The 23,007-nt window shown below is 56.6% G+C and overlaps 1 protein-coding gene across 1 annotated transcript in view; it reads left to right on the forward strand.

Moving 5' to 3' along the window:
• Window positions 1–23,007, forward strand: part of ZNF423 (zinc finger protein 423) — a 321,245-nt gene that overhangs the window by 177,578 nt on the left and 120,660 nt on the right. The window contains exons 4-5 of the mRNA XM_004431589.3: window positions 5,413–8,627; window positions 16,177–16,261. Coding sequence (XP_004431646.2) covers window positions 5,413–8,627; window positions 16,177–16,261 — 3,300 coding nt within the window. The remainder of the gene's footprint in view (window positions 1–5,412; window positions 8,628–16,176; window positions 16,262–23,007) is intronic.

The following is a 23,007-nucleotide window of genomic DNA, read 5'->3' on the forward strand; positions in this document are numbered from 1 at the left end:
TACTTACACAAACCTAGACGGTACAGCCTACTACACACCTAGGCTGTGTGGTACTAACCTTATGGAACCACCATCGTATATGCAGTCCATCGTTGACTGAAACATTATGCGGCACGTGTTCATCTGGAAGGGACCCTGGAGACCAAGGTTTCACCTTCCATATGACAGCAGAGGCAGCCGAGGCCCGGGTCGCCTGGTGGACTCTCCGTCCTGCGCTCTTTCCTATGCCCCTAGCACATCTCCACACCCGCCTTGCTTGCTCTGAGTCAGCCTTCTTTCATGGTCTGGAATAGCTGGTCAATTTCATTCACTTGAATGGAGCTACCCAGCCCAGGGATGTCCTAGAAGCCTGGAGCTGCCTGGGCATCACTCTTCACCTTCCCATCCGCTGCGGAGAACCCTCCCAGTGTTCCTTCAAGAGCTGTTTATTCCCCTTGCATAGCTTTGGTGACGGGGGGCTCACTTCCTCCTCAGCCTGTGCCTCTTACTGCAGGAAGGTCCCCTTCTGGTTTACTCCTGGGGGCCTATGGGCCAGCCCCTCTCCCTCCTCTGTCCAGGCTTCCTCAGCAGCCCGACCGTGATTCTCTGTGACAGGGGAGCCATGGAGCTGAGGCTCCAGCCATCTGGGTGGCGGCCACTTGCTCCGCCCAGACAAGGTGTGTCTGAGGTTGTGTTGGGACGCTGCAGCATCAGCCTGCTGCATTCCCCACCTGTGGCCACGCGAACCTGGGATCCGCCCTGCTCCTGCCTCTGGTGTCTTCTGAAGCCCAGTTCATGTTCTTTTTTCTGGTTAATTGAATTTTTATCGAAATTTCTCCCCTCTTTTATGCTTGTTTTGGTTCTCTTCCTGCAGCAGACAGCAAAAGCCTCATATAACCCATTTCCTACCAGGCCTTTTTGCAGGATTAGTCATTTTTAAATGACTTTAATCTCCATTTTTGAAAGTGATTTTTCTCCTCATTTCGTTATATTTATTGTACTCATTCCAGGGGGGGGGGGTTAGTCAGTGTTTCCCACTTGATCTTCTCGTGTGACAGCGCCCCCTCCCAGAGGACAGACGTGGTGTAAAATTGTGAGGGAAAGCACGACTCAGAGCCAGACTAACTGGGGTGGAATCCTGGCTCTACTGCCTGCTTGCTGTGTGGCACTGGGCAAGTTACTCAGCCTCTCTGTGCCTCAGTTTTCTCACCTGTAAATGGAAATAATAATAATAGTACCTATCTCGTTGGGCTTTTGAAAGGGTTGAATGAGTTAACACATGGAGAGCTCTTAGAAGAATGCTTGGCATATAGTAAAATCTATATAAGCATGTATTTGGAAATCAAAAGGTGGCTGGTTGAGCTGGACTTTCCTTGAACCTGCCTTCTCCATGAGTTCTGGAATGTTCAAGTTGAAGGGGACTTTAAGATTGCCTTTGCTCCGTTTCTGCACTCCTTCCCTTTCTGCACATCTGCAGAGGGTGTGGGCTGTCACAGCGGCGCGTGTGTGGTGTCTCACAGCGTGAGGGGAGCCTTACTGCTGTAAGAAAAGAGACCATCTTCCTCTTCCGACGCCCTGCACCCACATCCTGAGCGCTCTGACTCTGCCTTGTCTCCCCAGCCCGCTCCTGGAGCAGTAGGCTAAGTGCCCACAAAGCAAATGCATTTGAGGGGGCGGGACAGCAGCCGCCAAGGTTAAGGTTAAATGTTGTTAGCATAAAAGCTTTAAACGGGGCCTGTGCGTTTGGGACGTGGTGTGTCCACATGCCCGTTTCCCCTGATTGGGCCTTTTCTGTTGAAGGAGCCTTATGTTCATTTCGGTTCGGATGACTATAATCTCAGTAGTTGCTCAGTTTGTCGCTCCCCGAATAATGTGCTTTCCTTTAGTTTTGAAACTTGTTTGCAGAAAAAAAAAGCTGAACAGGCTGTCCCACAATGCCCCTTGGGGACCGTGGCACCCACAGGTTAAGATTCTCCTCCTCAAAGCTGGGACCAGGGTAGGAGAGTCCTGCACCGCTGGGACACGAGGTGCTCTGGCCGAACACCTCTGGGCATCTGGCATGTGACCGAGGGCGAGTTATTCACCTCTCCAGGCCTCAGCTTTCACAGCTCAAAAATGGGATGTTATTGATGGTTGTGAGGATGAAAAGAAGTTAATTGTGGTAACAGGAGCCCTCGGCACAGTGCTGGCACTTGGGGCGTGCTCAGTACGTGGAGCTGCTAATGTTATTAGCACCAGTGGTAATAATTAGTCCTAATTATTATTATTGGCCAAATAGTGTTTTGTTTAACAGCTTTATTGAAGTATAATTTGCATACCATAAACCTGACTTGTCTTAAGCGAGCAATTCGATGGCTTCTAGCACACTTGCGGAGCTGTGCAGCCCTCCCCACCATCCAGTTTTAGAGCATTTCCGTGGTCTCAGAAGCCTGCCTCTTGCCCATTTGCAGTCCGTCCCTGCTCCTTCCTCCAGCCTCAGGCAACCACTCATCTGCTCCCTGTCTCTACAGATGTGCCTTGTCTGGACATTTTACATAAATGGAATAATAATGCTTTTTCGCATTAATTTTTCTCATCTACTCCCAGTGAGTGGTTTCCTTTTTTCAGACATGTAAACTGAGTCTGAGAGGTTAAGAGAAATGCTCACGGGGTGGGCGAGAAAACAGAGGAGCAGGGTTATGAGTGCAGGTGTCTGCTCTCCTACTCGGGCGGCACGCAAGGCTTGGGAGCCAGTGAACTCGGGCAGAAAGACATGTCCAGGCTTGGTCTTCCGGACAAGGCGTCTTCCTGTCTCACTCACCCGCGAACTGACCTGGTTCAAGCCGTGCCCTCTGCTCCTTAGCCCTGTGAGCGCCTGCATGTCTCTGGCCTCCCTGGGCCCCTCCCTGAAGTGTAGACAGTAGGGTGGTCCCCGCCGTCCCCGTCAGGGATGGCTCAAAGGAGATCCAGACCGTGACTGCACTGGAGGCTGGACACGTGGGTTCCCTCTCCCTTTCTAACCCACGCAGGTGTGGTCTTGTTCAACTGACCTGTGGAAGCTCGTCCAGGCGCTGGTCAAGGGGCCTGACTGTGGACAGTCCTGGTGCTGTATTTCCTTGGGAAAGTCACTGTGGCTGTGCCTCAGTTTCCCCGTCTGTGCAGTGGGAGGGGCCCGCCTCCCTGGTGGTTGTGAGAAAGCGCTAAGCAGAGCTCCAGGCACACAGGAAGGGCTTTGTGGCCGCTTGAGTGAGTCTGAGCTAAGACTTCAAAATAATAAGAAGCCAGTTGAGCCTGGCCAGGGGGCGGGGGCCGAGCAGGTCCCCAGCTGCCCCAGCTTCAGCCGTCTCCTCCCTTGGGTCCCTTTGTCTGTGCCCCGCGGAGCCCAGCTGGCCAGAGCTGGGGATTACCAGGCAGGGGCTGGGGTGCCTCCTGCCACATCTAATCCGAGGAGCTGGCAGCGGCTGTGCCCTTCCTTCCCATCCGAAGGGCCTGTAATGTGAGGCCCCCAGGGGAGCAGGTGCCCTCGCTCCGGGAGGGTGTTCTGGGGGGCTGTTGAGAGGGGTTCAGAGGTGGGGAGGCTGCCAGAAGATGCAGGCCTCAGGGCTGGGAGCTTTGGAGAGCAGCATCCTTCCAGGCACAGCTTTGCCAAGCGGTGCCAGCTGGGGTCAGGCAGATCTTCACATGGTCAGGGCCGGGGCCTGAGTGGGCACTGGGATGGCCGGTGGGCCCTAGGTGCAGGCTCAGAGCCAGCTCTGAGGGACCCCTCAACACCCTCCAGCTGGGCTTGCTATCTCTTAAAGTCTTGGGGTTGGCCTGGCACAGCAGAGGCAGCTGTGAGAGCCTGGGGGTGCAGGACCCCCAGGGTCTGTGCCATGCCTCTGCGAGTGTGGTGAGTGTGATGGCATGTGTGAGTGTTAGTGTATGTTTAAGTTTGCATGTGAGCAATAGTGGGAATGATAGTGTGTGAATGGATGTGTGTGCGTGTGAGAGGATGTGACTGTAGGTGGTGGTGTGTGCGACTGTATGTGGGGAGGTGTGTGTGTGTTTGTGTCTGTGTGTGAGTAGTGGGGGTGATGTGTGTGTGAGCTGTGTGTGTGTGAACATATGGGTGAGTGTGTGTTTATGTGTGCAGGTGTGTGTGTCGGTGCCTGCCCATGCCTGGGGATGTGCTCCCTGCCCTTCCCTTGCAGAGGCCCTGGGCTGCCTCTGGTCTACGAGGCTTTCTCTGATGGCTACGCTGGGCTGGCTGGGGGCCGGAGCTGCACGGGCAGCGGTTTCTTTCCTCGAGGTTACGAGAGCAAGGTCAGAGCAACCCATTCTGAGCTTTTTTTTCCCTCTCCCCTGCCTGTAGCAGCCTGCAGTCTGTTTCATTCATTATTAAGTTTTAAATCCACCCAACAAGAAACTTGAGCCGAGGAACTCGCTCTGCCCTGGCTGGCCTGGTTCTGCCCCCGCCATGTCTCAGGGAACTTCACCGGTTTCATTTGCTGCGTCCTGTGTGCCTTTGTTTTTTCATAAGCGGCCAGCCCCTAGTATGTTCGGTTTTCCTCTGAGGCTGGACAGGCCAGTGAAGGCGGGAGGCAGCCCCCATCCCTGGGGAGGGCGGGCCTCGCCGGGTGTCTGTGCGAGGAGAGCCTGCCTCTGTCTGCCACGGTGGATTTAAGGCCCGCTAGGCTCTGAGCTCTGTGGCCATCTGGGTCCCGGTCCATCCTCTAATCAGTGCACCATCTCCCGGGGTCCTGGGTGGACTTGGGGCAAATCCAGGGGTGGAAGGGGAACAAAGAAAACAGCCCCCTTCAGATGGTTTGGGCTGGGAGCCCCACAGACCCTTCTCCTGTTTGTGCTCTGGGTCTGATGCCCTGTGCCTGACTTCCTCCTCCTGGGTCTGTCTGCTGCCTGAAGGAGCAGTTTAAGCTTCGTCAGTGCCCCCATCGCCAAAGAATGTGGTATGGCCGAATTCATTAAAGTGCATTTTATTTTCTTGCCAAGTTTTTCCTGTGCCCCTGAGGACCGGTGGGCTCTCCCGTCAGGACTAGGGGTTGGAGAGGGAGTCAGCCCCCAGGTCTTGATCAGGTGATGGGACTTTTGGCCTGTGGGACTGATGGTCCGTGAGGTCATTTCCGGTGACTTTGTCCAGGCTGCCCCCCCACCCCGCATCGGGGAAGTGGCCGAGACCTCACCTCCCGTGGGGGCTACTGTGTCCAGCGATGCCCAAGCAGGTGTTGCTGAGGGGAAAGGCACGTCCTCTCTGTATCCTGCTGTCCCTCTGCCATCCCGTCTGCAGACTGGAAGGCCCTTGTGTCCACTCGCTTCCGGCCCCCTCCGCCGACTCCCCCGCAGCAGTTGGCCAGCTGCACAGCCTCAGCCCGCGAGCTGTCGAGAAGCTGGCTCTGCCCTTGTTTCTCGGCGGCCCTGGGAATTGCCTCTAATCTCCTCTCTGCCTTCCCCCTGCAGATGGTGACGACGACCCACAGCTCTCCTGGGTGGCCTCGTCTCCCTCCAGCAAGGATGTTGCGTCACCCACGCAGATGATCGGCGATGGGTGTGACCTCGGCCTGGGCGAGGAGGAAGGGGGCACGGGCCTGCCGTACCCTTGCCAGTTCTGCGACAAGTCCTTCATCCGCCTGAGCTACTTGAAGAGGCACGAGCAGATCCACAGCGACAAGCTGCCCTTCAAGTGTACCTACTGCAGCCGCCTCTTCAAGCACAAGAGGAGCCGAGACCGACACATCAAGCTGCACACGGGGGACAAGAAGTACCACTGTCACGAGTGCGAGGCGGCCTTCTCCCGCAGCGACCACCTCAAGATCCACCTGAAGACCCACAGCTCCAGCAAGCCCTTCAAGTGCACCGTGTGCAAGCGCGGCTTCTCCTCCACCAGCTCGCTGCAGAGCCACATGCAGGCCCACAAGAAGAACAAGGAGCATCTGGCCAAGTCGGAGAAGGAGGCGAAGAAGGACGACTTCATGTGCGACTACTGTGAGGACACCTTCAGCCAGACCGAGGAGCTGGAGAAGCACGTGCTCACCCGCCACCCCCAGCTCTCCGAGAAGGCCGACCTGCAGTGCATCCACTGCCCCGAGGTCTTTGTCGACGAGAACGCGCTGCTCGCCCACATCCACCAAGCCCACGCCAACCAGAAACACAAGTGCCCCATGTGTCCTGAGCAGTTCTCCTCGGTGGAGGGCGTCTACTGCCACCTGGACAGCCACCGGCAGCCCGACTCTAGCAACCACAGCGTCAGCCCCGACCCCGTGCTGGGCAGCGTGGCCTCCATGAGCAGTGCCACGCCAGACTCCAGTGCCTCCGTGGAGCGTGGCTCCACCCCAGACTCCACCTTGAAGCCGCTGCGAGGCCAGAAGAAGATGCGGGATGACGGGCAGGGCTGGTCCAAGGTGGTCTACAGCTGCCCCTATTGTTCCAAGCGGGACTTTAACAGTCTGGCCGTGCTGGAGATCCACCTGAAGACCATCCACGCGGACAAGCCACAGCAGAGCCACACATGTCAGATCTGCCTGGACTCCATGCCCACCCTCTATAACCTCAACGAGCACGTCCGCAAGCTGCACAAGAACCACGCTTACCCCATGATGCAGTTTGGCAACATCTCTGCCTTCCACTGCAACTACTGCCCCGAGATGTTCGCTGACATCAATAGCCTGCAGGAGCACATCCGCATCTCCCACTGTGGCCCCAACACCAACCCGCCCGACGGCAACAACGCCTTCTTCTGCAACCAGTGCTCCATGGGCTTCCTGACTGAGTCCTCCCTCACGGAGCACATCCAGCAGGCCCACTGCAGCGTCGGCAGTGCCAAGCTGGAGTCTCCAGTCGTGCAACCCACGCAGTCCTTCATGGAGGTCTACTCCTGCCCCTACTGCACCAACTCACCCATCTTCGGCTCCATCCTGAAGCTCACCAAGCACATCAAGGAGAACCACAAGAACATTCCGCTGGCCCACAGCAAGAAGTCCAAGGCAGAGCAGAGCCCGGTCTCGTCCGACGTGGAGGTGTCGTCCCCAAAGCGGCAGCGGCTCTCGGCGAGCGCCAACTCCATCTCCAATGGCGAGTATCCCTGTAATCAGTGCGACCTCAAGTTCTCCAACTTCGAGAGCTTCCAGACCCACCTGAAGCTGCACCTGGAGCTGCTGCTGCGGAAGCAGGCGTGCCCCCAGTGCAAAGAGGACTTCGGCTCCCAGGAGGCCCTCCTGCAGCACCTCACGGTGCATTACATGACCACGTCCACCCACTATGTGTGCGAGAGCTGCGACAAGCAGTTCTCCTCGGTGGATGACCTGCAGAAGCACCTGCTGGACATGCACACCTTCGTGTTGTACCACTGCACCCTGTGCCAGGAGGTCTTCGACTCCAAGGTGTCCATCCAGGTGCACCTGGCCGTGAAGCACAGCAACGAGAAGAAGATGTACCGCTGCACGGCCTGCAACTGGGACTTCCGCAAGGAGGCCGACCTGCAGGTGCACGTCAAACACAGCCATCTGGGCAACCCGGCCAGGGCGCACAAGTGCATCTTCTGCGGGGAGACCTTCAGCACCGAGGTGGAGCTGCAGTGCCACATCACCACGCACAGCAAGAAGTACAACTGCAAGTTCTGCAGCAAGGCCTTCCACGCCATCATCCTGCTGGAGAAGCACCTGCGGGAGAAGCACTGTGTGTTTGATGCTGCCACCGAGAACGGCACGGCCAACGGGGTGCCCCCCGCCGCCGCCAAGAAGGCTGAGCCTCCTGACCTGCCGGGCATGCTGCTGAAGAACCCCGAGGCGCCCAACAGCCACGAGGCCAGCGAGGACGACGTGGACGCGTCGGAGCCCATGTACGGCTGCGACATCTGCGGGGCGGCCTACACCATGGAGGTGCTGCTGCAGAACCACCGGCTGCGGGACCACAACATCCGGCCCGGCGAGGACGACGGCTCGCGCAAGAAGGCCGAGTTCATCAAGGGGAGCCACAAGTGCAACGTGTGCTCGCGGACTTTCTTCTCGGAGAACGGGCTCCGGGAGCACCTGCAGACGCACCGGGGCCCCGCCAAGCACTACATGTGCCCCATCTGCGGCGAGCGCTTCCCCTCGCTGCTGACGCTCACCGAGCACAAGGTGACCCACAGCAAGAGCCTGGACACGGGCACCTGTCGCATCTGCAAGATGCCCCTGCAGAGCGAGGAGGAGTTCATCGAGCACTGCCAGATGCACCCCGACCTGCGCAACTCGCTCACGGGCTTCCGCTGCGTGGTCTGCATGCAGACGGTCACCTCCACGCTCGAGCTCAAGATCCACGGCACCTTCCACATGCAGAAGCTGGCGGGCAGCTCGGCTGCGTCCTCCCCCAACGGCCAGGGGCTGCAGAAGCTCTACAAGTGTGCCCTATGCCTCAAGGAGTTCCGCAGCAAGCAGGACCTGGTGAAGCTTGACGTCAACGGGCTCCCCTACGGCCTCTGTGCTGGCTGCATGGCCCGCAGCGCCAACGGACAGCTGGGTGGCCTGGCCCCGCCCGAGCCCGCCGAGCGGCCCTGCACCGGCCTCCGCTGCCCCGAGTGCAGCGTCAAGTTCGAGAGCGCCGAGGACCTGGAGAGCCATATGCAGGTGGACCACCGCGACCTCACGCCAGAGACCAGTGGGCCCCGGAAAGGCACCCAGACGTCGCCAGTGCCCCGGGTAAGTGCAGGCTGCCGCGGCTCCTTGGGCCACGCAGAGCCCACAGGAGCACCCACACTGAGCTCTGTGTTTCCTGGTGGTGTTCCCCTGAGGAGCCCAGAGAAGCAGCTGCCGTGCAGCCGGCAAGCACATCCGCTCTGCAGTGGACTCGGAGTTTGAACCCAGTATTGCCACTTCCCTTCCAGCTGTGTGATGTGGCAGACATTTATTTACCTCTCTGGGCTTCATTTGTCCAGTGCTCATCTGTGGAAGGGGAATCATAATTGTCTCGACTTCATAGAATTGTCGTGAGGGGCCCATGGCATGATATGTGTACAGGGCCCGGAACAGTGGCCGGCACGTGGCGAGTGCTCCGTGAGTGATGGTGTCATTGCTGTTGGTCTGAGGTGGGAGTATTCACTTGCTTGCTGAGCCTCCTTGGGCAGGTCACTTTGGTCTCTGGGCTTTAGATTCGGGATTCTCTTGATTATCTATCTATCTAATACACGTGAAGGGCTTAATCTGGCGCTTAGGGCTCGATCGTGCTGGCGGTAGTCACCAGCTGATATTATCATCATCAACAGCATCATTATACTCAGTGCAGTTGCTGGTGCATGGAAGGTCCTAGGAATGGTTCCAATTATGTTATCATTAATGATTGATTGATTGATTCATTCATTCATCAAATTTGTCCCGAGCACCTGTTATGTTTGGGGGTGCCTGGCAGCCAAAGAAAATCAGAAATGGCCCCTACTGTGGGGGCTCCCAGACCAGGGGGAGCCCCAGGCCCATAACCAGTGGGTTTCCATGAGGCAGGAAGTCTGGGCTACCCGAGGGTCCACTCCGGCCCTGGGTACAACGGCCGAGGGGCACCCAGTGGTGGGCCTGGAGCCTGCGTGGCCCTCGGGTGTCAGAGAGAATGGGCCCGGGGCTGCCCACTGAGTCTGTGTTGTCTGTTTCCAGACTGAGGAGATGCCAGGTGGGTCTCAGGAGTGTCTTTCCCTCGAGGGCCGCTGCTGGCGCCACTGGCGGGAGGCAGGATTTGGGGAAGGGCACCTGCCGCAGGTGCCTGCTGGAAGGCGGGGATGTTTGCTGAGGGAGTTTCGCTACAGGATCAGAACTGGGGCCTGGGACTGAGATTCTGAAGGGGAGAGAGAGAGAATGAGAGAGAAGTAGGGCTGGAGAGAGTGAAGGGAGAATCCTGGCTGGGCGCCCCACTGAGGCCCAGTGAGCCGGGGGGCCTGTCCGGGATCACCTGGCTGCAGAGAGAAACGCCTGAACGAGGACAGCCGTGGGGCTGGCTGGGGCCTGGGGGCTCTACTCAAAGATCCTTCTGGAGCAGAGAGCTCTGTTTAGGGGCGGTACACCCCGCCCTCTCAGGGCCTTTACACCGAGCTAGGCCTCTAGGCAAGGGTCCAACAGGACACCCACCCGTGGCCCTGAGCACAGGCCCTGGTCACTGCTGCCCAGCTCTGTCCCCCTCAGCCCCAGCTTGCTAGCCGGCCACTGTGGGTGGACTGGGGGAGTGGTTGGGCCCTGGAGTCAGATGGGCTGGGTTAAAACCTCCCTCTTCGAGATCCCACCTGTGATTTGACCTCTCTGGCCTCGGTCCTCACCTGCAAAGCCAGAGGGCAGTAGTAATAACAGCAGTCATAGCGGTAGCAACGTGTCTGTCTCTAAAGCTGACAGCACTGGGGGGCACGGGGGGCCATTCTGGTTCTTCGACCAGCGTCTGCTCTGACTGCTCGGTGCCTTCCTCGTCAGTAGTTAAATATTGTGACCATTTTCCCTGCTGACCTCAGCATTTTGTGCAGAGGCTTCAGTGTGTAAAGGCAGTGCTGGGCACATGGTAAACATCATTTGATATTTTTTGCATTTATAGTCACAGCTCACAGTTACCAAGGGGTAAGGGTGTGCCAAGCACTTAATATCTGTTCCATGCTTACAACAGTCACTCTACAGACAAGGACACAGATGCACAGAACCATTAGGTGCTTTGCCGCGAGCCCCCCCACTGTCAAGAGGCAGAGAAGGGATTTGAACCCAGGAAGTGTGTGGTGTCCCAGCTGAGCTCTTGGCCAGCCCTCGACCCAGCACCTCTGCAGCCCGTCCTGGTTGCAGGAGGGGAGAGGCCGGCTGGGGTGGGGTCCAGGGCGGTCATCCCCCACGCTCAGGCAGTAGGACAGTGTGGCAGGGCTGGGCCCCTGCACGCCCTCCTCTCAGGGGCACCCCAGCCCCATCTCTGCTTTTTTCAGCACTGTCCCCCAGTGTGCGGGGTTCCTGGCGGCCACGGGGCTGCTTCTGGGGCCTGCAGAGCCTTGGGCCTGTTGGAGCCTCCTCCCCCGTCTCTGCCCTGGATCCTGCACCAAGTGCCACTTCATAAAGCCCCTACTGTGTGGGCACAGGCTCTTATGTTATTTCCATGGCAGCAACCTGGGAGCCTTGCCATGACCTCTGTTTTGGTAAAGAGGGGATCCAGGCTCAGAAAGATGGAGCCGTATACCCGAGGATGCACAGCTGTGGGTGGCAGCGCATGGATTCAGACTCAAGGGGCTTGTTTTCTGGGAGCCCGACAGGCCTTCCTCTCCCCGTCCCAGGCCTTGTGAGAGAGGAGGGGAGCTGACAATCACATCTAGAGGCCTGGGCAGATGGACCGTTTGCGGAGAGGAGCTAGACAAAGCCCGGGGACCTCCCCAGCGGAGGCACAGCCTCTGGGGCCTTGCCCCCTGCCTGGGCACGCCTGGGGGCAGGGGCCCAGCTGTCTGCTAGCCCACCTCTCCCTCCCCCAGGACTCACACATGTAAGAGCAGACTCTGGGGGCTGTGCAGGAGCTTGGGGGCTGGCAGGCTGGGCCCCTCGGGAGTGTATCCATAGCAACCAGCTCTCGGAGGACTGGGTTCCCATGGGGCTGAGGCTGCTGTCGGCTGGAGCGTGAAGCGTTGAGGTTTCTACCTCCCCCTCTGTTTATGTGTAATAACAGCATCTCCCCAACTCCAGGCCAGGGTTGGCAGCCCCCAGCCCTCCATCCACTCGCCAGATCCTCACGGTGCAGGTGGGGCAGACTGGGGGCGCTCACACCCATCTTACAGCAGGGTAAACAGACATCCACGTGAGAGGCCTTTTCCAGGTCACATGGGCTTCCTGTCACCTAGACCAGGACTGTCCAGGGCGGTCTGGGGCAGGGAGCTGAGGATGGCTGCTCAGACAGTGGGCTCTGGAGGGAGCCTGTCTGGCATCGGATCCCAGTTCCCCTGCTCAGCAGCGTGGGGCTTGGGCCAAGTGGTTTAATCTCTGGAAACTCCACTGTTTCCATCCCTAAAGTGGAGCTTGCAGAGGGATTGTGAGTGCTCAGAATAAACAGTGCCTGCACACAGTAGGTGCTCTCTAGGTGTGAGCTGTGATCACGGTCATGGAAATGCGGTAGCTCTGGCTGTCTTCCCCCTCTCTCTTTCCCTTCTCCTCTCCTGCCTCCACCCCTCTCAAGTGTGTGCCCTTTCTGCCTGGGCCCCTCTCGGAGGTCGCTGGGGCCACGCTAGGGCAGGCCGCCCTGGCCGCAGGCCCTGGGGCTCAGCTTTGGTCTCCCGGCAGGGCCCCGGGGAAGGGGCTTATGGCAGAGGAGATGCTCTGAATGCCAAGTTCTGTCTTTCTTTTTTTACGTCTCCTAGCGGTGCCTGAAGCTTCAGAGGACGAGGGGGTCTCTGGGGGCTAGAGAAGGGAAGACAGACCCAGAGGAGGTGTTGGGGTGAGGACTGGGGGCCGGCCAGGGTTGCTGCAGGAGGGAGACGGAGTGAGAGAGTCTTCACCTGCTTCTCCTCGTCCTCGTGTCCCACCAAGACAGAGGACTGGACGGCCCCAGTCGGGTGCCCCGCTGCTCTGGACCTTGGGCACCCCTGGCCTCGTATGCAAGGCCGGAAGGGCCATCTTTGTGAGGGGCCTCTGGGTATATACATGCCTTAGTGAGTGCTGGTGCTGGTGAACCTGTGTGTGTGAGAGTGTGTGTGCCTGCGTGTGAGTGCACGTGTGTACACTATGCGTCTACATTGTGTACATGAGGGTGTGTACCGGGTGGGTCTGCGCATGCACTTGTGTCAGAGCTGCTGGTGCATCTGTGGGCACATTCAGGAGTGAAGGGTGAGGGGTGAGGCCATCAGGGTTCCAGTGAGAGAGGGGGGAGCCATCTCTGGGGTTGAGGTTGGGTGTGTCAGCCAGTGTAAACCTGTGGTCCAGAGGAGGTCTCCACTTCTCTGAGGGTGTTGCACCCGTGTGTCTGTGTTACAGGGAGCAGGTTGCTGGGGGGTTATGGGTGTGCCCATGAGGGTCTTGGGTCTTGTGTGTTGGTGAGTTGGGGTGAGAGAGTGTACGTGTGTATGCTCACATGTCTGTGTATATGTCCTCATGTGTGGGTCCATGCCTGTGCTCGCAGGCTGTGTGTGTGTGTGTGTGTGTGTGTGTGTGTGTGTGTGGACACCCAGGATCTTCTGGCCAACAGTTCCTTTGACCCCTCCCTGGGGAATCCCTGGCGCCTGTTCCCCACCAGGCAGGGCCCAGTTAGCTGGCAGTCCTCTTGTGGCACCGAGGATGCCCATATGGCAGAAGGACATTTAGGGGCAGCCTCTTGTCCTGCCCAGGCCCCTGTGATTTATTTTCCAAGCACAGTGAGCCAACTGCATTCACCTGCCCTCAGGAGGAACCACCAAAATCACTTTGATCATGGACTGTCCCCGCACTGGTCTGGACCAGCCATGCTTCCACCCAAGCAGAACCATGGAGGGGAGCATGGCCTTCCTCATCCATCAGGCCTGCCCTGGCTTCCTTGGCATGGAGCTTCCTGGGGTGTGCTTCATTCTTGCATTTACTGTTCATTCATTCATTCAAGGGGCTCTTATACTTGCCAGGGAGAGTGGGTGGGGGACACACGTGAGAGGGCAGGAATGATTTTGACAGTGGAGAAACCCAAGGTCATTCTTCTCCAGGAGCACGGACCTGGAGTTGAGCTGAGATGGGGGTTTGGGACAGCGTCCCCTGAGAAGACCTCAGTCCCTGCAGTCTCTCCTGGCCTGAACGTCTCCCTTGCCTGTTGTGAGGCCGGACTCCCCGGCCCTGTCCTCTGCTCCAGGCTCACCCCATTCTTCCCCGAGTGTTTCCGTGCTGAACGCCTGCTTCCAGGCCCAGTGCTGTGGCCTGCACTGAGGACACCCTGAACCCCAAGTTTTCCGAAACACTGGGGGAAAGGCCCCTGGTCTTGTCAGAGCGGGTTCTGGAGCCTGAGCAGCCCCTGCCTCTGGAACCTGAAGCTCCCAGCACCAGCTCTTCCAGAATCTCTTCATTCATTCGTTCAACAAGCATTTTCTTAGCACCAATAACAATCACAATAAAAGTTAAATAACTATTAGGCCCTCCCTCTGGGCCAGGCCCTGTGCTGGGTGGTGAGGACCCAGGATAGCTGAGTCACCTTTGGCTCGCTTTGTCCCTTCTGCCCTAATAGAGTGCTTTGCACATGTTATTTTGCAACTTTGCTCATTTGTTCAACGAATGCTTCCTAAGCACTTGTCTTTGCCGGCCATGGGACCTCACAGGGGGGCAGAACACGTCCTGGCCCCCTGTGTGCTCACAGTGCAGTGGGGGTGGGGGCGGGCAAACAAGTCAATTTGCCATAAGAGAACCATGTGCTATTAACTAGATGCTTTCAGCATAAGCTCAGGGGCCTGGGGAGGCCCTGAACTCACTCTGGGGTGGGAAGAGAAGGCTTCTCAGAAGAGGTGACATTTGAACTGAGTCCTCAAGGATGGGGACGATATTCCAGGTGGAGGAAACAGTGGAGGCAAAGGCCTGGAGGTGAGACCAGGCCCTTCAGGCGACTGCAGGTGTGGGTGGAGCCAAGGTGAGAGCTGAGACAGCTGAGCCCCCTGGTGGTTCATCTTGCCTGCATAGTGGAGGGTTGGGCATGAGTGCTCAGCCAAGACGTCCGAAGTCCTTCTTCAGAGGTTGAGGGAGGCCCCATCATCCCAGGAGTCGAAGTGGTCTTCAAAAAGCTTGGATATTTTGAATCCCAATACCACCCCTCCTCCTTCATAAAAACCCACAGCCACAGCCCCTCCTCCACTTGGGCAACACCACCTCTGTGCACAGTGGGCTGGTTTCACGACCACCCAGGCTTAGTTGTTGAGAGTGAGCTCCACCTTTTGGAACTGGTCTTCAAGAAGCTTTGAAGCTTCTTATGATCTCCATTTTTGTGCCTCTACCCACCAAAGGCAGCTGATAATAGCTCCCTGTGTGTAGAAGCCAGCTGTAGGATCGCCTGGGGCCTTGTGTGCCTAGGGCAAATGAGGAACTCCTCACTCACCCCTGAGCACCAGAGTTGGTGGACACAGTGTCCTCTGCTTGGCCACGTGGTTCTTAGGGGGGTAAATAGATGAGAGAGTAGCTGCATGGTAGATGAAATGGTGGGGGGATGGGTGTGTGTGTGTAGATGGATGGATGGGTAGACGGATGGATGGATGGGTAGACAGATGGATGGATGGGTAGACGGATGGATGGATGGGTAGACGGGTGGATGGATGGGTAGACGGGTGGATGGATGGGTAGACAAATGGATGGATGGGTAGACGGATGGATGGATGGGTAGACAGATGAATGGATGGGTAGACGGATGGATGGGTAGACGGATGGATGAAGAGACGGATGGGTAGATGGATGGATGGATGGATAGACAGATGGATGGATGGGTAGACAGATGGATGAAGAGACGGATGGGTAGATGGATGGATGGATGAATGGGTAGATGAAATGGTGGGGGATGGGTGTGTGTGTGTAGATGGATGGATGAAGAGACGGATGAAGACACGGATGGGTAGATGGATGGATGGATGGATGAATGAATGGGTGGGTGGATGGGTGTATGTGTGTGTAGATGGATGGATGGGCAGGTAGATGGATAGATGAGTAGACGGATGGGTGAGTGGGTAGACGTGTGTGTGTGTGTGTGCGTGTGTGTGTAGATGGATGGGTGGGTAGACAGATGGATGAAGACATGGATGGGTAGATAGATGGGTAGATGAATGGAAGGATGGATGAATGAATGGGTGGGTGTATGTGTGTGTAAGTGTAGATGGATGGATGGGCAGGTAGATGGATAGATGAGTAGACGGATGGGTGAGTGGGTAGATGTGTGTGTGTGTGTGTGTGTAGATGGATGGATGGGTAGACAGAAGGTAGGTAGATGGATAGATGGGGAGATAGATGGGGGATGGGTAGATGGATTTGAGCATGCTCCAAGCAGGGCCTCCTCCCTTAGCTTCCTTTCCGTGGTTTTGCTTTGTGTCTCACCCTGGAATGGGGCAATTTCCCCAGGTCTAGCAGAGGAGCAGTTCCCTTGGAGTGTAACCTGTTCCTCCTTTCCCCAGGCTGGAGAGCTGGATTCAGAGGCAGGTGGGGAGAGAATGGCCTGGAGAGACCCGGGAGGGGACCGGGCCATTCCGGAAGTCTTGAGCCAGGACCTCCAGGAACTTTTGTGTTCTGCTCTTTTCTACATCCTGACTGTCTAATTCCTTTCTTTTTTGTTTCTAAACAGAAAAAGACATACCAGTGCATCAAGTGCCAGATGACCTTTGAGAATGAGAGAGAGATCCAGATCCACGTTGCCAACCACATGATTGGTAAGAGAGCGTTCCTCCCACCGTGCTGGGCCGCTCACCGGGGTCTGGAATTTGTGGTGCCAGTCATCATTTCACTGGCTTTTAGGGCAAAGGATGGGGTCGTTGCTGCTGTTTCTGAGACATTTCAAATGGGAGTAAAAACGTCAGAGCTAGAGCACTTTCTCCACCTGAGCCTTCTCGTCGGGGCGCCACTCACATTATGATCAAACTTTTGACAGTCTACCATTTCCCAGCATAAATTTCTCTCCATTTCTGAAATGAAGTGCTTTCCAGTTGTCAAGCACTTGGGGGCAATTACGCTTAGATTTCGTATGTCATGACATGTAATAGATTTAACTGCTCACATTTCCCCACTAAACATGGTGAATTCCTTAGGCACACTGTCAAAACAGAAAGCTTACAGAGTTATTTCGGTACTTTTCCTACTCTTCTTCAAGTGGTTTTGGGCTTGGGAAAATTCAGCCTTGCTAGAAGAGGAGGCTTCAAAGTCCTATTGTGTTCCCTCTCGGCCCGAGGTGTGGAGGGAAGCTGTGAGCTCTTACTTGCCTTCCGTGGGTGGGTGTGGTCTCCCTGGCAGCTGGGATGCCATCACTCAAAGACAGGGCACAGCTGGATTTCTGGTGGGCACTGGGATGACCCAGAGAGGTGGTGAGTTTGGCAGTGAGGGCCTTGGAAGCTTCTGGAATCCTGGTGCCCTGGGTCTTGGTGGAAGTATGATCACCTTCTCCAAGACCCCCACTGCCTGAGCCGTGAGGCTTCAGTCCCGTGTTGAGCATCCTGACCCTTACTTCCTTTCCACTTTTCTTCCTTTAGCATCTTTTCATTATGGTCTTAACAACAGCCATGCCAACAGAGTACTGTTTTACAAAACCCTTGATTGCACACATTAAAAAATCCATTTACTGTAGAGCTCAATGAATTCTTATGAACCGAGCACACCTAGGTAACCAACACCCGGATGAAGAAGCAGACCGTTCCCGCATCCCAGGAGCCCTGCTATTGGCCCCTCCAGCCCCCTACCCCCGCCAAAAGGTCCTCACCATCCCGATACCTACCAGCATAGGTGCTTCTTGCTGTTTTGGACTTTATATAAATGAGCTCCTAGAGTCTCTGCTCATTCGTGTCTGGTGCCTTTAGCTTATTTATATTATTGCCTGTAGTTGGACATCATCCCTTCTCACTGGTGTATAATATTCCATCATGTGGACACATGACCGTTTATCTGTTCTACTCTTGATGGGCATTTGGGTAGTTTCCATTCTGGAGTTGTTTCAAACAGCGTGCTGCTGTGAACATTCTGGTAGGTTTCTTTTGGTGAACATATGCATGCAGTTTTAATGGGAATATCTCTAGCACTGGAGTTGGTGGGTCACAGGATATGGGTATGCTCATCTTCAGTCGATACTGACAGATTTCCAAAGTTGTTTTATGAACTGACGCTCCCCCTGGCAGGGTACGAGAGTTGCTCCGCATCTGTGCCATCATCCACGCTTTACATAAAGAGCGATTGAAAGGCCCTGTGCTCAGGGTGAGTAGGGCCCCCTGGTCCCCACCAGCTGCAGCCTTGCATGCTCAGTGGGTTTGGGTGCTCAGCATCCAGTGACTGGGAGCGGGTTCCTTGAAGGCGCAGACTCGATGGTGTCCAGTGGTGAGGGGACGCGAGGAGCCCGAGGAGCCTGCAAGGGGCAGGTAGGGCCCTGGGAGTTTGGCCTGACAAGGAGATTGGTGCCTTTTTAATTTCTTCTGTTTGAAAGCCCCCTGCTGAAGGAGAAGAAGGAAACCCCACCCTGTCAGTCACCGGCTGCTGAGAGCGCTTTCACGGAGTGTCGAGGAGGTGAAGATGAAGATGTCTGAAAATGTTTGCTCTGTAGCAGGTGTTAATGCGCGCTCCTGTTTGTAAGCACGAAGGGCAAGAGCCTGGCTAATTGGACCACAGTGATTTCAAAGGTGGTTCTCCCCCTCCCTTCTCTCTTCCACCTTTCCTTTCGTGCAGAGCCTGGGAGCTGCGTGTCCTCAGGTGGAAGGCGAGGGGCTGTTCTTAACTAGAGTTAGGGGAAATCGGAAGGGAGGGTTTGATGGGCCTTTGGGCCTTTGTGTGAGCGGACGGCCGGACTTCCCCAGGAAGGAGTCCTGTCGGGTGGCTGGATAGGGCCCCTCATCCGCATCAGCTTGGCAGTGCTGTGACCTGGCCTGGTTTTCAGGACATGTGGGAGCTGGGGGCCTGGGGAGCAGGCAGCAAGGAGCTATTGGTTTGGGAGCCTGCGAGTCCAGACGAGACATGTATGCAATTGCACAAAGTCTCACCATGCAGGCCCTTGGCACGTGGCCGTGAGGCCTGGGCTAAGGACCCCTGTGTGAGCCACACTTCTGGTGGCAGGGTGCTACCTCCTCTTGTTCTAACCTGCCCTCCCCACCTGCTCGTCCTTCCCTGGCCTCATCAACTCGGTCTATCAAAGAATATAGACTGAGCACATGCTGCATGTACAGAGCTGGAGTGGTCTCTGTGGGTGTTAGAGGGCGAAGGGGACACGGTCCCTGCCCCCAGAGACCTTACAGCATCCCAGAGAGGACACCGCAGCACCACCCCGTGCAGTGAGGGGAGGTCACATTGGGTAAGGATGCTAACAGCTGCCGTGCACTGAGCCCCACCACATGCCAGGTCCTTTACGTGGGTGCTAGTTCTCCGTCTCATAGAGGAGGTTTAATGGCTTACCCAAGTTTCCAGCCAGAAAGTAGGGGACTCAGGGTCTGAATAAAAGCCGGGCTTTCTCACTGTGTGTGTCTCCCCTGCCAGAGCCTGTGTGGGAGAGACCCAGCGCTGTCCTCAGAGGTTCCCTGCCCATGGGGGAGGCTGGTGGGCATCCAGGTGAGCTCAGCTTAGTGAGGTTGATGCTCCCGGAATAGGGCCCACTGGATCCAAAGAGGTCCATCAGAAAGGCCTGGGCGTTGAAAGATGAAGAGGAGTTTTCTCTGTGACAGTGCCATCCCTGGCAGTGGGAGCAGCCTCGGCAAGGAAGGACAGTCGGCAGAGAGCGAGGCCCTTGGAGGGCTCAGTGTCAGGAGGAGGGGTTCCTTGAAGGATGTGTTGTTCTTAGGCTGAGACGGTGGGGAGCACCGTCTGTGGGAGGCTTGTGGGCTGAGCAAGGCAAAGAGGCAGGAGAAGAGGAGGGGGGTTTGAGGAGCTGGAGGAGCCTGACCTGGCCGGGATGGAGGTGTCTCATGTGGTAGCATCGTGGGCAGGGAGGGTGGGGAGGTGGCTTGGGGCCAGGCCACAGAGGGCCTTGAATGACAGGTTAAGGGGTTTGGGTTTGGACTTGACCCTGTAGGCCAGGTTCCGAATCTGGGGTCCCCTTGGCTGACGTTTTATTTGACTTTCTCTTGAAAAACCAGAAAAGGTGGCAGCCGGGGCCCTGCATCCTCACACGCACAGTTGTGGGAGCTGGGCAGCAGCTGGGACTGTGTGTTCCCGGCACCACAGTCCCCACCAGTCCCTATTGTATTTTAGGGGGATGCTTTGCTCATTTGTGTCCCCAGCCTGGTGGCTGTGGGCACCTGAGTTTGCAACTTGGGCTTACACACTAGGGAGCCTTTGAGGGTTTTGGAGCAGGGTATGGCCTGGACTTAGCTGAGTGCTTTAGGGAGATTAGTCTGGCCACAGTGCTGAGGGGAGCTGGTGGGAAGAGAGGCCCGCCTGGTCTGGTCCAGAGGGGTGGAAATGAGGCTGAGGAGAAGAGAGGAGGGAGGCGATGGAACCACCATTTGGCTGTGCTGTGTGCCTCATTGGCCCTGGTGGCTGGGGAAGGTGCAGGGGGCGACGGCCGGAGGAGGGAATGGAGAGAGGCGGGCCAGCAGCCCTGGCTGGGGCTGGCTCTGCAGTGTCAGTAAAGACTGTTGGGGCCCAGTGTCCCTGTGGACAGCTTCCCCTGCTAAATGGCCTGAGCCCAGAGTGGCGCCCAGAGCTGGCGAGGGTAAAAGCCCCCCTTAGTGGCACCAAGGGGACTCAGCGGGTAGAAGTGGCACTGTTCAGCTTGGCGGCCTTCTCATCAACTTGGGGCACTGGGGTCTGAGGCAGGCCTCCCCGGGGACCCAGCCTGCTGGAGACCTCCCCTGGGGGATGCTAAACTGGCCTTTTTATGGCGGGGGGCCTCTTCGTGGCTCTGCAGCCTCCAGACCCTGGGAGTTACGACGACTGAGGGACACGTCTCCTTGGAAACATCTCCCAGCCCCCTCTCCTGGCTGATGCCGCCCAGGGAGTGATTCGGAGCCCGTAGACAGGCAAGGGTCTTTTGAAACCTTTTCAGCAGCGGGGTCTCCTTTGAAATCCCCCCTCCCCACAGAGAATGAGGCCCCCTTCTCTGGGCTTGCCCCAGCTTTTGAAACGGTTTTAGACACCCCCTTCCCCAGCTGGCACATCAGAAACTTGGAGCAGTCCACAGCTCTGTTCTGCAGCCTCCTGCCAGGATGACCCGACTCTGCCCAGCACCTCCTCCCCACCTCCCACTGCCCCCACCCACCCAGACTCTGGAAGGATGGTCCCCCTCAGAAAATGGCTCTACTGGAGGCCCCCGCCTTGAGCTCCCCGGGGCCTTCTGAGCCAGAGCTGAACGAAGGCTTGTAGGGGGCCTGGCCCGGAGGCAGAGCCCCCTCCGATGGCTGCGGAAGGGAGGAGCGTCTTGCCATGTGTGTTGAACATGTACGTACAAGGCATGCACGGCCCTCCTAGGGCATTTGGGGCCCCAGACCCCGAGGAAGCTGACTTGCCGGGGGAGGCCTGCCCTCCCCTCAGCTGCCTGTGGACATCTCTCCTCTTAGGTCATGTGGGTGGATGTCTGGATAAGGGTCTGAGAACTTGTCCTTGAAATAACGAACTTGCTATGACCCAGGTTGGCCCCAAGGGAGTGACTCAGCCTCTGGGCCCTGGTGTCCTTACTCCGGGCTTCACGGGCCCCTGGGGGGAGCCCCGAGGAGGGTCCGGGCTGGGAAGGGACGGTCCTTGGGGAATCTTGTCAGGAACGTTTGCCCTCCGAGTCCTTGGAAAGTGGTGCGGACCCTCTGGCAGGCAGCCAGGCCAGAGCCGGGCCGTCCCGGTGGGGCGTTAGTCATCCTGGAGACGTGATTTTCCTGGTCACGTCGGCCCCTTTCCCTGGGTGCCTCCTAATGGCTGGACTCTGCTGTCAGGGGTGAAGAAATGGGGGGCAGAAAAGGGGGGCATTTGGAAGATCAGCCTCTCCCACCTCCTGCTCAGGCCTTTAAAATGCCCCCGGGCTGGGCAGGTGGCCCTTGTCTGTCCTCCTGCCCCTCACTGTGGCAGGGCGGGCCCTGGCTCAGGGTTTCTGTGTGTGTGTGTGTGTGTGTGTGTGTGTGTGTGTGTGTGTGTAAGAGAGAGATACACAGACAGAGAGAGAGACAGAGAAATTTTCTGCCTTCTAAGTCGTTAAGAACCACGTCCCTGGAGACACAGTGAAAGCCACCTTGCAGACTGGGGACCCCCTCTTTCTGTGGCCGTTTGCACACCCAGGACCCTCGCTGAGGGCCCAGCCTGCAGCGTTTCGGAGGGGAAGGAAGGTCTGATGTAGAAATCCGTGTCTCACCCTCACACTAGAGGCAGACAAAGCCCCTCAAATATAACTGAAGAGAAAAACACGTGGAATGGAAAAGGAAAAGAAAAGGAGGTGCCTGTTGACTTTCTGCCGGGAACACGCTGCTGAGCGGGGCTGTGTTAAGCTCTTCTGTGGTGCTTTTGATTCAGGTAACACCAGACCCCAAACATCTGTCTAACCTTCACACGTGATAAACACGTCTCCCTCGCCCGGCAGAGGTCATGTTTCAAGTTCTGGAACTGTTCTGTCAGAATAACAAGTTGTACAGAGAGCCTATAATCCAATTCTTTTTTATTTACTTATTTATTTTTGCAAAACCCCAAGAAGGGCGTAATCACGTTCTCCCTTAGCTGTCCCCGAGGCCAGAGGACTCTGTCCCCCCAACTCTGAGTCCATTGGTTGGTGTAAGGAAGCCGTTGATCAAGCACTCTAGTCTATAGAGAATCTTTCGGTTCTGGATTTTAAAATAGTGGAAATGTTCTGATTTTCATTCCTTCTTTTTTTTTTTTCCCCTTTTAAGAGGAGGAAAGGCCTCTGTAGGTGAGGTTTCCCCTAATAGTAACCTCAGATCAGTTAACATGATTGAGCACCTCTATGGGCTTGGTGAGGAACCTCTAACCAAGTTGGGAAGATGGTAACCTAAAAGGGTAAATTAATATCATGTCACTAGTTAAGATATGGAAGCTCAAAGAACAAGTGTGTTGCGCAATCTGGGCATTCCAGGAAAGCTTCCTGGAGGAGGTGACACCAAATCAGGATCTTAGAAGGTGGGAAGTAAGGTGGGAGGGGCATTCCAGGCAGAGAACACAGCATAAACCAATTCACAGAGGTCCATGGAACATGTGGGGAAACTATGGACAATCCAGTATCACCACAGAATGAATTGTGAGGCAGGAGGTGGGTGGATCCCAGAAAAGACTGTGGTAGAGTAGGTGAGAGAAGGTGAGGATGTTGGTTAGGAGGATGTGGGTTGGAGGAACATTTAAGAGGCAAACCAACAGAATTTGGCAGTTGGGTGAATATGGGAAAGGGGAGAAGTCAGAAGTGACTCCAAGGTCTCAGGTGACCAGGTTTTGCGTGACAGGTAGAAGGTGATATCATGCCCGAAGAACAGCTGTTGGGGGCTGGCAAAGAGAGTGATGATGC

Source organism: Ceratotherium simum, chromosome 30 (assembly GCF_057802395.1).
Source record: "Ceratotherium simum simum isolate JZ-2026a chromosome 30, ASM5780239v1, whole genome shotgun sequence".
NCBI lineage: Eukaryota > Metazoa > Chordata > Mammalia > Perissodactyla > Rhinocerotidae > Ceratotherium > Ceratotherium simum.